The 12,026-nt window shown below is 62.2% G+C and overlaps 1 protein-coding gene across 1 annotated transcript in view; it reads right to left on the bottom strand.

Moving 5' to 3' along the window:
- Positions 1–11,758, bottom strand: part of LOC125076630 (protein MLP1 homolog) — a 16,294-nt gene extending 4,536 nt beyond the window's left edge. The window contains exons 1-2 of the mRNA XM_047688486.1: positions 10,300–11,758; positions 3,029–4,110 (exon numbers count right to left, since the gene is read on the bottom strand). Coding sequence (XP_047544442.1) covers positions 3,029–4,110; positions 10,300–11,758 — 2,541 coding nt within the window. The remainder of the gene's footprint in view (positions 1–3,028; positions 4,111–10,299) is intronic.
- Between the last annotated feature and the right edge of the window lie 268 nt (positions 11,759–12,026).

Raw genomic sequence — 12,026 nt, forward strand, 5'->3', positions numbered from 1 at the left:
ATCGCCTCCACTGTCGCCAGGCCCGCCGTGGGTGACCCCAGATCCTCCTGCCATCGGGCGATCAGGGCTCGCTGGGCTAGAGCCCTGATCCGCCCGACCTCCGCCGACCCTGGACGGTCGCCGCGGTTCCTCGCCTCGACCCGGAACCGGTACACTTCCGCGAGCACCTCCGCCTGGAGCTCCCAGGGCGGATCGCCCGCGAGAAGTGTCGCCGCAGCCCACGACACCGTACGGTACCCTCTGATGCCTCTCACCGCTATGACCCTCTGCGGCTTACGCAGCAGGGCCCGGTTGTCAGCGGTGAGGGCGTCGACCCAGATCGGGGCACCGTACAGCGCCATCGACCTCACTACACCGGAATATAGACGCCGGCATAGCGATCCCGGCCCCCCCACATTCGGAAGGAGGCGGCCGAGAGCGGCGGCGGCGTTGATGAGCCTCGGGCCGAGATGGACAAAATGCTGCCCGAAGCTCCATCGACCGTCCAGGATGAGGCCCAGATACTTCATCTGGGCCTGCACCTTGATCACCGTCCCCCGGACGGTGATACTCGCCCCTCGTGGGGGTCCTTGCCGTGGACCGTGGAACAGGAGGGCCTCCGTTTTGGATATGGAGACCCTCAAGCCCAGCATTCCCATACGGTCCACGGTGAGAGCCGTTCCGACCTCGGCGAGGCGTGCCGCCTCCCGAAAGTCCCGCCCAGTCGCCGTGACGAGGGTGTCGTCAGCGTAGCACAACACCCCCATCCCGGGAAGGACGGGAGCTCGCAGGAGCCAGTCGAAACCGACGTTCCACAGGATTGGGCCGAGAACCGACCCCTGTGGAACGCCGCAGCCTACCCGACGCCGGACCAGCCTCCCATCGACCCCCGCCCAGAGGACCTCCCTGTCCTGGAGGTACGCCTCCAGCAGCCTCCTGAGATAGGTCGGCACCCCATGGTATCGGAGTGCCTCCCGTATCGTTTCGAAAGGGAGACTGTTGAAGGCGTTCGCCACGTCGAGCGACACCGCCAGGACGACTTGCCCCCGGGCCACCGCTTCCGTCGTCCGAGTCTTCAGGGCGTCCAGGGCGTCGACCGTCGACCGGCCCGCCCTGAACCCGTACTGAGCCTCTGAGAGACCCGGACCGACCTCCTCGAGGTGCTGAACGAGACGGGCTGCGAGGACCTTCTCGAAGAGTTTGCCCGTCTCGTTCAGCAGCACTATTGGCCTGTATGCCGAAGGGGAATCCATCGGCCGACCTTCCTTCGGCAACAGGACCAACTTTCCTTCCTTCCAAGGCTTCGGAAACTGCCCGCTGCACAGGCACTCGTCGAACAGCTCCCGAAGCCTTGCACCCAGGAATTCCAGGGCGTCGCACAGAACACGCCCTGGAACCCCGTCCGGACCCGGCGCCGTGTTCTTGGCCCTCAAGCGGCCGAGGGCCATCTCCATCTCCCGCTCCGTGATCAGTGGTGGAGCCACTGCGTCTTCGATCACGGAGCGGGGGGCCATCTGCGGAGGGACATGCTCGCCTGGATGGGGAAAGAGTTCCCCGACCAGGCGCAGGAGGAGTTCCGGCGGCAGCGTCTCAGTGACGGGGGCGCCTTGGGTGCGGAACTTTCCGCGTACGCCGCGGTACGGGCGCCCCCACGGGTCTCGATTGAGACCCGCCAGAAGCTCCTCCCTGGCCTTCTCCTTGGCCTTGCTTATCGCCAGCTGCAGATCTTTTTTCAACTGGCGATAAGCGTCCAGCATCTGTCCCTCCAGGTCCGTGTCGAGGCCGTTGCGCCTTCGACAGCGGACGTAGGCCCTCCGCGTCCGGCAGCACGTCGCCCGAAGGTCGGCGATTTCGGGCGACCACCAATAGACGTGCCGGCGCGGAACCCTGCGCCGGGTCCGAGGCATGGCCGCATCGCAGACCTCCTTGAGCGAACTGCGCATGCGGCCCGCCAGCTCCTCTGCGCTGGCGCCCTCCGTCCTCCCCGCGGAACCCCACCGCTGCACGATGGCGGCCTCCTTGACCAGCTCTCGATCGACCTGGCCGAGAGACCACCTCGGCAGCGTAGTCGGCACCCTCTGGGGTTCCGCCGGCCTGCTAGAGGTGGAGATCTCGAATCGGATGTACCGGTGATCCGATAGAGTCTCCACCTCCTCCTCCACTCTCCAGTCGACCACTCTGCGTGCAACTACAGGGGTGGCGAACGAAACGTCCACCACGGAACCCCCCTGATGTCGCACGCAGGTGTGAACCTGCCCCCTGTTGAGAAGGGACAGGTCGGAGAGCAGGGCCCACACCTGGACGGCCCTCCCTCGCGGATTCGTGGCGGGGTTGCCCCAGGCACGCGACTTTGCGTTTAAGTCGCCGAGAACCAGTATCGGTTTCGGCGACTGCCTGGCCACCGCAGCTCTGACTAAGCCGAGATAAGTCTCGAACTCAGCCAGGCTGCGGTTAGGGGAGAAGTACGTACCGACGACGACGTACTCCCCCCACCCCACCACTACGTATCCCGAGCCCCTCTCGATGAGTGAGAGGGGGGGGCCCGTTCCGCTCCTCGTGAGAACCGCCACGGTGTCGTCCGAGTCCCCCAGCCAGTGAGGTAGGGGAGGGACGAAGTAGGGCTCGCAGGCCACCGCCAGGTCTACCTGCCACTCCGCCATGGACTGCAGCAGAAGGTCCTGCGCTCCGGCGGAGTGGTTCACGTTCGATTGTAGGAAGCTCAGGTGTGCTGGCATACTTGATTCTTCTGAGCTTCCTCCGTAGCCTGGCGGCTTTCCTCGCGCGGGGCGGTCCTGGTTCCTTGGACCGCTTTACCCTTCGTGATGGGGGGGTTGCAATCCCTGGCCCCCATCAGGTGCCCTGAAGGCTTGCCGGCCTCCGCGCAGACCGCGCAGCGCATCTTGGCCGTGCATTCCGCTGACTTGTGGCCGTCCGAGCCACAGCGGTAGCACAGGCCTCCCCTCTCCGCCTTCGACGGGCAGAGCGCCCGTGTATGGCCCAGGCCCATACACTTGTAGCAGCGCATGGGGCGCTGCTCCACGACGGCCACCTTGGCCGAGCTCCACCCGACGAGGAGGCGACCGGCAGCGGCCAGCTTCTTCGCTGCCGTGAGGGGGCAGGTGACGCGGACCATCCCCATATAGCCGGGTCCGCGCTGCATCACTCCGCACTTCACCGCCTCGGAGGAGCAGTCACCGGCGCGCGCGATCGCCGCGGCCAGTTTCTCCAAGGTGACGGAGTCGTCGAGCCCCGTCACCTTCAGGTCGGCCTTCTTGACCGGGCGCACTACGTCAGCGACCCCGTCGAGAACTGTGCGGAGCTTCGCCGCCAACCTATCGGCCTGCTCCGCTTGGGCTTTCGGCAGCTCGAGAGCCCTGGCTCCGGTCGCCGTGCGTCGCACCTTCAGCCCACCGCTGATTCCTAGGTCCTGGAGCTTGACACTTTGCTCCGCTCTCTCCAGGACCTGCGCGTAGGTGACGCCCTTTCCTACTGCTTCCGGCTGCAACGTGAGAACGATTGCAGCCGAGCGAGGGGTGGCCAGCTTCGATTTGGCTGGCTGGGGCGTTTTCGGCAGCGTCTTAGCGTCGGAAGAGGTGGTCTTGCTCCCCTTCCTGCCCTTCTTCACCACCGTGGACCAGGACGTCTCCTGGTTCGGTGGTGTTTGGGACGTCGCCGGTGCCGGTGCGCTCGGTAGGCAAGCGGTGGGCTTGGTCTGAGCAGCCAGAGCAGCCGCCTTCCTAGGCTTGGCTGGGGCTCCCACACCCCCGTCCTGGCGGGCCGTCGAGATAGACGGCGGTGGACCCTGCGACATCTGCGTTTTATCTGCCGCGGAGGGAGGTCGCTGCATCCTCGCCGGGAGGCGCTCCTCCAGGCCCGCCAATTGGTCCTTCATCGCCGCGCCGATCGACGTGACGATGAAGTCCTTGAGCTCCTCCATCGAAGGAGCGCCTCGCGGGGTGTTGGCCGCCTCGGTCGCCGCTGCCACCGTGGTACGCATCTCCGCGTACTCACGGCGGTGGGCCTTTAGCTCCGCCTTGAGGGAGTCAATCTCCCTGCGCATACGACTGTTATCCGCACGGAGGTTACGGGCTTCGTCGGCCTCCGTCCGGGACGCCAGAGCTTCGACGACGCCTTCCAGAGAGGCCGAACCTAACCTAACCTAACCTAACCTAACCTAACCTAACCTAACCTAACCTAACCTAACCTAACCTAACCTAACCTAACCTAACCTAACCTAACCTAACCTAACCTAACCTAACCTAACCTAACCTAACCTAACCTAACCTAACCTAACCTAACCTAACCTAACCTAACCTAACCTAACCTAACCTAACCTAACCTAACCTAACCTAACCTAACCTAACCTAACCTAACCTAACCTAACCTAACCTAACCTAACCTAACCTAACCTAACCTAACCTAACCTAACCTTTTTTTTTTTTTTTTTTTTTGTTTTTTTTGTTTAACGAGGAGGAAATGCATTTACGCATGCCGCCCGGTCGGGGGACCGGGACGGGTATGTGGGACTCAACCGGGAACTAATGCCCCGTGCCAGGGCACGCTAGTGCTAATGCCCTGTCCTACCCACTAAAACCATCCTCGGGTTTCCACCATGCCGCCGAGTGGTGAGGCCACGGGATCGCCAAGGGCATGCAACCGCGACCCCACCAGCGGCAGCCGCCATAAGGCGGCTGAATATACATGGAAAGCGCGCCTAGTGCGCGCCTTCCTCCTCATCCTCCACGCGGGAATGTGGCGAACTCCCCCGAGTCCGCCACTGGAGGCTGGGCGTCAACGAAGCTGACGCCCTGCGGCGGATAAGATGATAGGCTCCGCCGCAAACCGCCGGTGTAAAACACCTGGGAGGCTCGAGTAGCGAGCCCTCCCACTCCCTCCTAGCCAACGAGGCCACTCACGTGGTCCGCCCTGACGCCGATCAGGGACGTACCAGGAGCAGCCCCGCGGCATCCCTCCCGCCAGTCTTAGCCGTGGCCGATGAGCAAGCTCAAGCCGGCCCCGTTGCCCAGGGTACACCACGAGGAGGTGACTGACATGTACCCCAACCTAACCTAACCTAACCTAACCTAACCTAACCTAACCTAACCTAACCTAACCTAACCTAACCTAACCTAACCTAACCTAACCTAACCTAACCTAACCTAACCTAACCTAACCTAACCTAACCTAACCTAACCTAACCTAACCTAACCTAACCTAACCTAACCTAACCTAACCTAACCTAACCTAACCTAACCTAACCTAACCTAACCTAACCTAACCTAACCTAACCTAACCTAACCTAACCTAACCTAACCTAACCTAACCTAACCTAACCTAACCTAACCTAACCTAACCTAACCTAACCTAACCTAACCTAACCTAACCTAACCTAACCTAACCTAACCTAACCTAACCTAACCTAACCTAACCTAACCTAACCTAACCTAACCTAACCTAACCTAACCTAACCTAACCTAACCTAACCTAACCTAACCTAACCTAACCTAACCTAACCTAACCTAACCTAACCTAACCTAACCTAACCTAACCTAACCTAACCTAACCTAACCTAACCTAACCTAACCTAACCTAACCTAACCTAACCTAACCTAACCTAACCTAACCTAACCTAACCTAACCTAACCTAACCTAACCTAACCTAACCTAACCTAACCTAACCTAACCTAACCTAACCTAACCTAACCTAACCTAACCTAACCTAACCTAACCTAACCTAACCTAACCTTTTTTTTTTTTTTTTTTTTTTTTTTTTTTTTTTTTTTTTTTTTTTTTTTTTTTTTTTTTTTTGTTTAACGAGGAGGAAATGCATTTACGCATGCCGCCCGGTCGGGGGACCGGGACGGGTATGTGGGACTCAACCGGGAACTAATGCCCCGTGCCAGGGCACGCTAGTGCTAATGCCCTGTCCTACCCACTAAAACCATCCTCGGGTTTCCACCATGCCGCCGAGTGGTGAGGCCACGGGATCGCCAAGGGCATGCAACCGCGACCCCACCAGCGGCAGCCGCCGTAAGGCGGCTGAATATACATGGAAAGCGCGCCTAGTGCGCGCCTTCCTTCTCATCCTCCACGCGGGAATGTGGCGAACTCCCCCGAGTCCGCCACTGGAGGCTGGGCGTCAACGAAGCTGACGCCCTGCGGCGGATAAGATGGTAGGCTCCGCCGCAAACCGCCGGTGTGAAACACCTGGGAGGCTCGAGTAGCGAGCCCTCCCACTTCCTCCTAGCCAACGAGGCCACTCACATGGTCCGCCCTGACGCCGATCAGGGACGTACCAGGAGCAGCCCCGCGGCATCCCTCCCGCCAGTCTTAGCCGTGGCCGACGAGCAAGCTCAAGCCGGCCCCGTTGCCCAGGGTACACCACGAGGAGGTGACTGACATGTACCCCAACCTAACCTAACCTAACCTAACCTAACCTAACCTAACCTAACCTAACCTAACCTAACCTAACCTAACCTAACCTAACCTAACCTAACCTTTTTTTTTTTTTTTTTTTTTTTTTTTTTTTTTTTTTTTTTTTTTTTTTCTCGCTGGAAAAACGCGTTACGCGCTTCCCCCACGTGATGGAAGGTGGGTGGGTGTGTGGGACTCCCCGGAGCCCTGGACGCCGAGTGCGCCCAGGTACGCCGGGTTTACCCACTAAAAAACCAGCGGTACCCTCTCCGTCTTTCGGCGGGCGCCACGGGATCGCTTGCGCATGCTACCGTGACGCCCTGACGGTCGGCCCGCCTATGCGGGCCTCCAACACCTAGAGGGGGTTCTCGGGGTACTGAGACCCCCCCTAGTCCCTGCGACGCCTATTGAGGCGGGGGGAGAAGGTGCGCGTAGCGCTTCTTCCTCCTCCCCGGTCGTCTTCGGCGGAGCGGGTCTGCAGCGGCATCCTCTTCCCGCTCCCGCTCCGCGGCTTCCTTCTGCGACATCACGCTTTCGCAGAAGGAGCGCATCTCCGACCAACACGTCTCCCTACCGAGCATTTCGTTGACGATGCTCGGCAGCGAGAGGTCTCCGCCCATAGTCGCCGCAAGGGTGTGCCTCTGGGGCCCCCACGCAGCACACTCACTCAGGGTGTGGTGCGCCGTGTCGACTGGCGCACCACACTCGTGGCAGGAGGTTGACACCTCCCGCCGCGCTATCCCGTGCAGGTACTTACCGAAGCATCCGTGCCCGGTAAGTACCTGCGTCATCCTGAAGGTGAGTGTGCCCTTCTTCCTCTCGACCCAGCGACTCAAGTGGGGCCGGATCGCCTCCACTGTCGCCAGGCCCGCCGTGGGTGACCCCAGATCCTCCTGCCATCGGGCGATCAGGGCTCGCTGGGCTAGAGCCCTGATCCGCCCGACCTCCGCCGAACCTGGACGGTCGCCGCGGTTCCTCGCCTCGACCCGGAACCGGTACACTTCCGCGAGCACCTCCGCCTGGAGCTCCCAGGGCGGATCGCCCGCGAGAATTGTCGCCGCAGCCCACGACACCGTACGGTACCCTCTGATGCCTCTCACCGCTATGACCCTCTGCGGCTTACGCAGCAGGGCCCGGTTGTCAGCGGTGAGGGCGTCGACCCAGATCGGGGCACCGTACAGCGCCATCGACCTCACTACGCCGGAATATAGACGCCGGCATAGCGATCCCGGCCCCCCCACATTCGGAAGGAGGCGGCCGAGAGCGGCGGCGGCGTTGATGAGCCTCGGGCCGAGATGGACAAAATGCTGCCCGAAGCTCCATCGACCGTCCAGGATGAGGCCCAGATACTTCATCTGGGCCTGCACCTTGATCACCGTCCCCCGGACGGTGATACTCGCCCCTCGTGGGGGTCCTTGCCGTGGACCGTGGAACAGGAGGGCCTCCGTTTTGGATATGGAGACCCTCAAGCCCAGCATTCCCATACGGTCCACGGTGAGAGCCGTTCCGACCTCGGCGAGGCGTGCCGCCTCCCGAAAGTCCCGCCCAGTCGCCGTGACGAGGGTGTCGTCAGCGTAGCACAACACCCCCATCCCGGGAAGGACGGGAGCTCGCAGGAGCCAGTCGAAACCGACGTTCCACAGGATTGGGCCGAGAACCGACCCCTGTGGAACGCCGCAGCCTACCCGACGCCGGACCAGCCTCCCATCGACCCCCGCCCAGAGGACCTCCCTGTCCTGGAGGTACGCCTCCAGCAGCCTCCTGAGATAGGTCGGCACCCCATGGTATCGGAGTGCCTCCCGTATCGTCTCGAAAGGGAGACTGTTGAAGGCGTTCGCCACGTCGAGCGACACCGCCAGGACGACTTGCCCCCGGGCCACCGCTTCCGTCGTCCGAGTCTTCAGGGCGTCCAGGGCGTCGACCGTCGACCGGCCCGCCCTGAACCCGTACTGAGCCTCTGAGAGACCCGGACCGACCTCCTCGAGGTGCTGAACGAGACGGGCTGCGAGGACCTTCTCGAAGAGTTTGCCCGTCTCGTTCAGCAGCACTATTGGCCTGTATGCCGAAGGGGAATCCATCGGCCGACCTTCCTTCGGCAACAGGACCAACTTTCCTTCCTTCCAAGGCTTCGGAAACTGCCCGCTGCACAGGCACTCGTCGAACAGCTCCCGAAGCCTTGCACCCAGGAATTCCAGGGCGTCGCACAGAACACGCCCTGGAACCCCGTCCGGACCCGGCGCCGTGTTCTTGGCCCTCAAGCGGCCGAGGGCCATCTCCATCTCCCGCTCCGTGATCAATGGTGGAGCCACTGCGTCTTCGATCACGGAGCGGGGGGCCATCTGCGGAGGGACATGCTCGCCTGGATGGGGAAAGAGTTCCCCGACCAGGCGCAGGAGGAGTTCCGGCGGCAGCGTCTCAGTGACGGGGGCGCCTTGGGTGCGGAACTTTCCGCGTACGCCGCGGTACGGGCGCCCCCACGGGTCTCGATTGAGACCCGCCAGAAGCTCCTCCCTGGCCTTCTCCTTGGCCTTGCTTATCGCCAGCTGCAGATCTTTTTTCAACTGGCGATAAGCGTCCAGCATCTGTCCCTCCAGGTCCGTGTCGAGGCCGTTGCGCCTTCGACAGCGGACGTAGGCCCTCCGCGCCCGGCAGCACGTCGCCCGAAGGTCGGCGATTTCGGGCGACCACCAATAGACGTGCCGGCGCGGAACCCTGCGCCGGGTCCGAGGCATGGCCGCATCGCAGACCTCCTTGAGCGAACTGCGCATGCGGCCCGCCAGCTCCTCTGCGCTGGCGCCCTCCGTCCTCCCCGCGGAACCCCACCGCTGCACGATGGCGGCCTCCTTGACCAGCTCTCGATCGACCTGGCCGAGAGACCACCTCGGCAGCGTAGTCGGCACCCTCTGGGGTTCCGCCGGCCTGCGAGAGGTGAAGATCTCGAATCGGATGTACCGGTGATCCGATAGAGTCTCCACCTCCTCCTCCACTCTCCAGTCGACCACTCTGCGTGCAACGACAGGGGTGGCGAACGAAACGTCCACCACGGAACCCCCCTGATGTCGCACGCAGGTGTGAACCTGCCCCCTGTTGAGAAGGGACAGGTCGGAGAGCAGGGCCCACACCTGGACGGCCCTCCCTCGCGGATTCGTGGCGGGGTTGCCCCAGGCACGCGACTTTGCGTTTAAGTCGCCGAGAACCAGTATCGGTTTCGGCGACTGCCTGGCCACCGCAGCTCTGAGTAAGCCGAGATAAGTCTCGAACTCAGCCAGGCTGCGGTTAGGGGAGAAGTACGTACCGACGACGACGTACTCCCCCCACCCCACCACTACGTATCCCGAGCCCCTCTCGATGAGTGAGAGGGGGGGGCCCGTTCCGCTCCTCGTGAGAACCGCCACGGTGTCGTCCGAGTCCCCCAGCCAGTGAGGTAGGGGAGGGACGAAGTAGGGCTCGCAGGCCACCGCCAGGTCTACCTGCCCCTCCGCCATGGACTGCAGCAGAAGGTCCTGCGCTCCGGCGGAGTGGTTCACGTTCGATTGTAGGAAGCTCAGGTGTGCTGGCATACTTGATTCTTCTGAGCTTCCTCCGTAGCCTGGCGGCTTTCCTCGCGCGGGGCGGTCCTGGTTCCTTGGACCGCTTTACCCTTCGTGATGGGGGGGTTGCAATCCCTGGCCCCCATCAGGTGCCCAGAAGGCTTGCCGGCCTCCGCGCAGACCGCGCAGCGCATCTTGGCCGTGCATTCCGCCGACTTGTGGCCGTCCGAGCCACAGCGGTAGCACAGGCCTCCCCTCTCCGCCTTCGACGGGCAGAGCGCCCGTGTATGGCCCAGGCCCATACACTTGTAGCAGCGCATAGGGCGCTGCTCCACGACGGCCACCTTGGCCGAGCTCCACCCGACGAGGAGGCGACCGGCAGCGGCCAGCTTCTTCGCTGCCGTGAGGGGGCAGGTGACGCGGACCATCCCCATATAGCCGGGTCCGCGCTGCATCACTCCGCACTTCACCGCCTCGGAGGAGCAGTCACCGGCGCGCGCGATCGCCGCGGCCAGTTTCTCCAAGGTGACGGAGTCGTCGAGCCCCGTCACCTTCAGGTCGGCCTTCTTCACTGGCTGTGCGACATTGGCGACCCCGTCGAGCACGGTGCGGAGCTTCTCAGCCAGCTTCCCTGCCTGCTCCGCTTGGGCCCTCGGTATCTCGAGTACCCTGGCCCCTGTCGCAGTCCGTCTCACTTTCAGGCCGCCGCAAATGCCGAGGTCTTGGAGCTTCACTCCTTGCTCCGCCCTCTCAAGGACCTGAGCGTAAGTGACGCCCTTTTCCTCAGCCGCCGGCTGCAGCGTGAGCACGATGGCAGCCGTGCGCGGAGTGGCCAGCTTCGGCTTGGCCACCTGAGGCGTCTTCGGCGGCGCCTTTGTGGCCGTAGCGTCGGCGGAAGGGGTGGTCTTGCTCCCCTTCCTGCCCTTCTTCACCACCGTGGACCAGGACGTTTCCTTGTTCGGTGGTGTCTGGGACGTCGCCGGTGCAACCGGGGCGCTTACCGTCGCACATGGAGGGCCTGCGGTCGGCGATTGTGCCACTGGTGGGGCCGTTTTCCTGGCCTTATTCGGAATCGCCGGCTGACGGGCCGCCGACGCGTGAGACGGCGTCACCTCTTGCGGTTTATCTGCCGCGGAGGGAGGTCGCTGCATCCTCGCAGGGAGGCGCTCCTCCAGGCCCGCCAATTGGTCCTTCATCGCCGCGCCGATCGACCTGACGATGAAGTCCTTGAGCTCCTCCATCGAAGGAGCGCCTCGCGGGGTGTTGGCCGCCTCGGTCGCCGCTGCCACCGTGGTACGCATCTCCGCGTACTCACGGCGGTGGGCCTTTAGCTCCGCCTTGAGGTTTTCAACCTCCCTGTGCAGGCGGTTGTTGTCCGCCCGGAGCCTCCTGCTCTCCTCGGCCTCCGTCCGAGAGGCGAGGGCCTCGACCACACCCTCCAGAGAGGTCGCTGCGTCTTTTAGCTTTTTAATAAATCCTCCTTTTAAGTTGGAGGATTTAAGAGCGACCTCTCGTATCTGGGCCGCATTTCGGCCAGCCTCCGCGCGGAGCTCCTCGGCGCTTAAGTCGGCTGGGTCTGCGATGTTTATTGCGGGGGTCGGCTCGTTGACCACCGGCGCCGCAGCCGGCGCCTTTTTAAAGGCTCGGCTGCGCAGGGTACGCTCGAAGGCGAGCTCCCTGTCTTCCTCCTCTTTCTTTTTTAGTTCAGCCCTAGCTTGGCTGAGCCCGTTCTTTGAGTTGCCGCGGCGGTCGGCAGTGAGTCTCGCCGAGTCGGAGTCCGAGTCGGAATCGTCATGGTCGACGAACCGGACCGAGGCGTCCGACGCTGTCTCCATATCGGAGTCCATAAAATTGCCTGAGGCTGCAGATTAAAGCGGCGTCCCGCAGGAAGTACTTGGGCCAGGGTGGCTCTAAGGCATCATTATTGATCCTCAGAGCCCGGGCTATCGGATAAGCCGATAAAAATTTTTTTGTTGATTTTTACCCTCCCTGTTCTATATATATATTACAGGGCGGGTGGGAGGGCACAATTTTTCGGTTTTCGACCGATAACTCTCGAACGGATAGGCCGATCCGGGAGATTGAGATGTCAACGGATGCAGA

This window comes from Vanessa atalanta, unplaced genomic scaffold (assembly GCF_905147765.1).
Source record: "Vanessa atalanta unplaced genomic scaffold, ilVanAtal1.2, whole genome shotgun sequence".
In the NCBI taxonomy this organism is placed as follows: Eukaryota; Metazoa; Arthropoda; class Insecta; order Lepidoptera; family Nymphalidae; genus Vanessa; species Vanessa atalanta.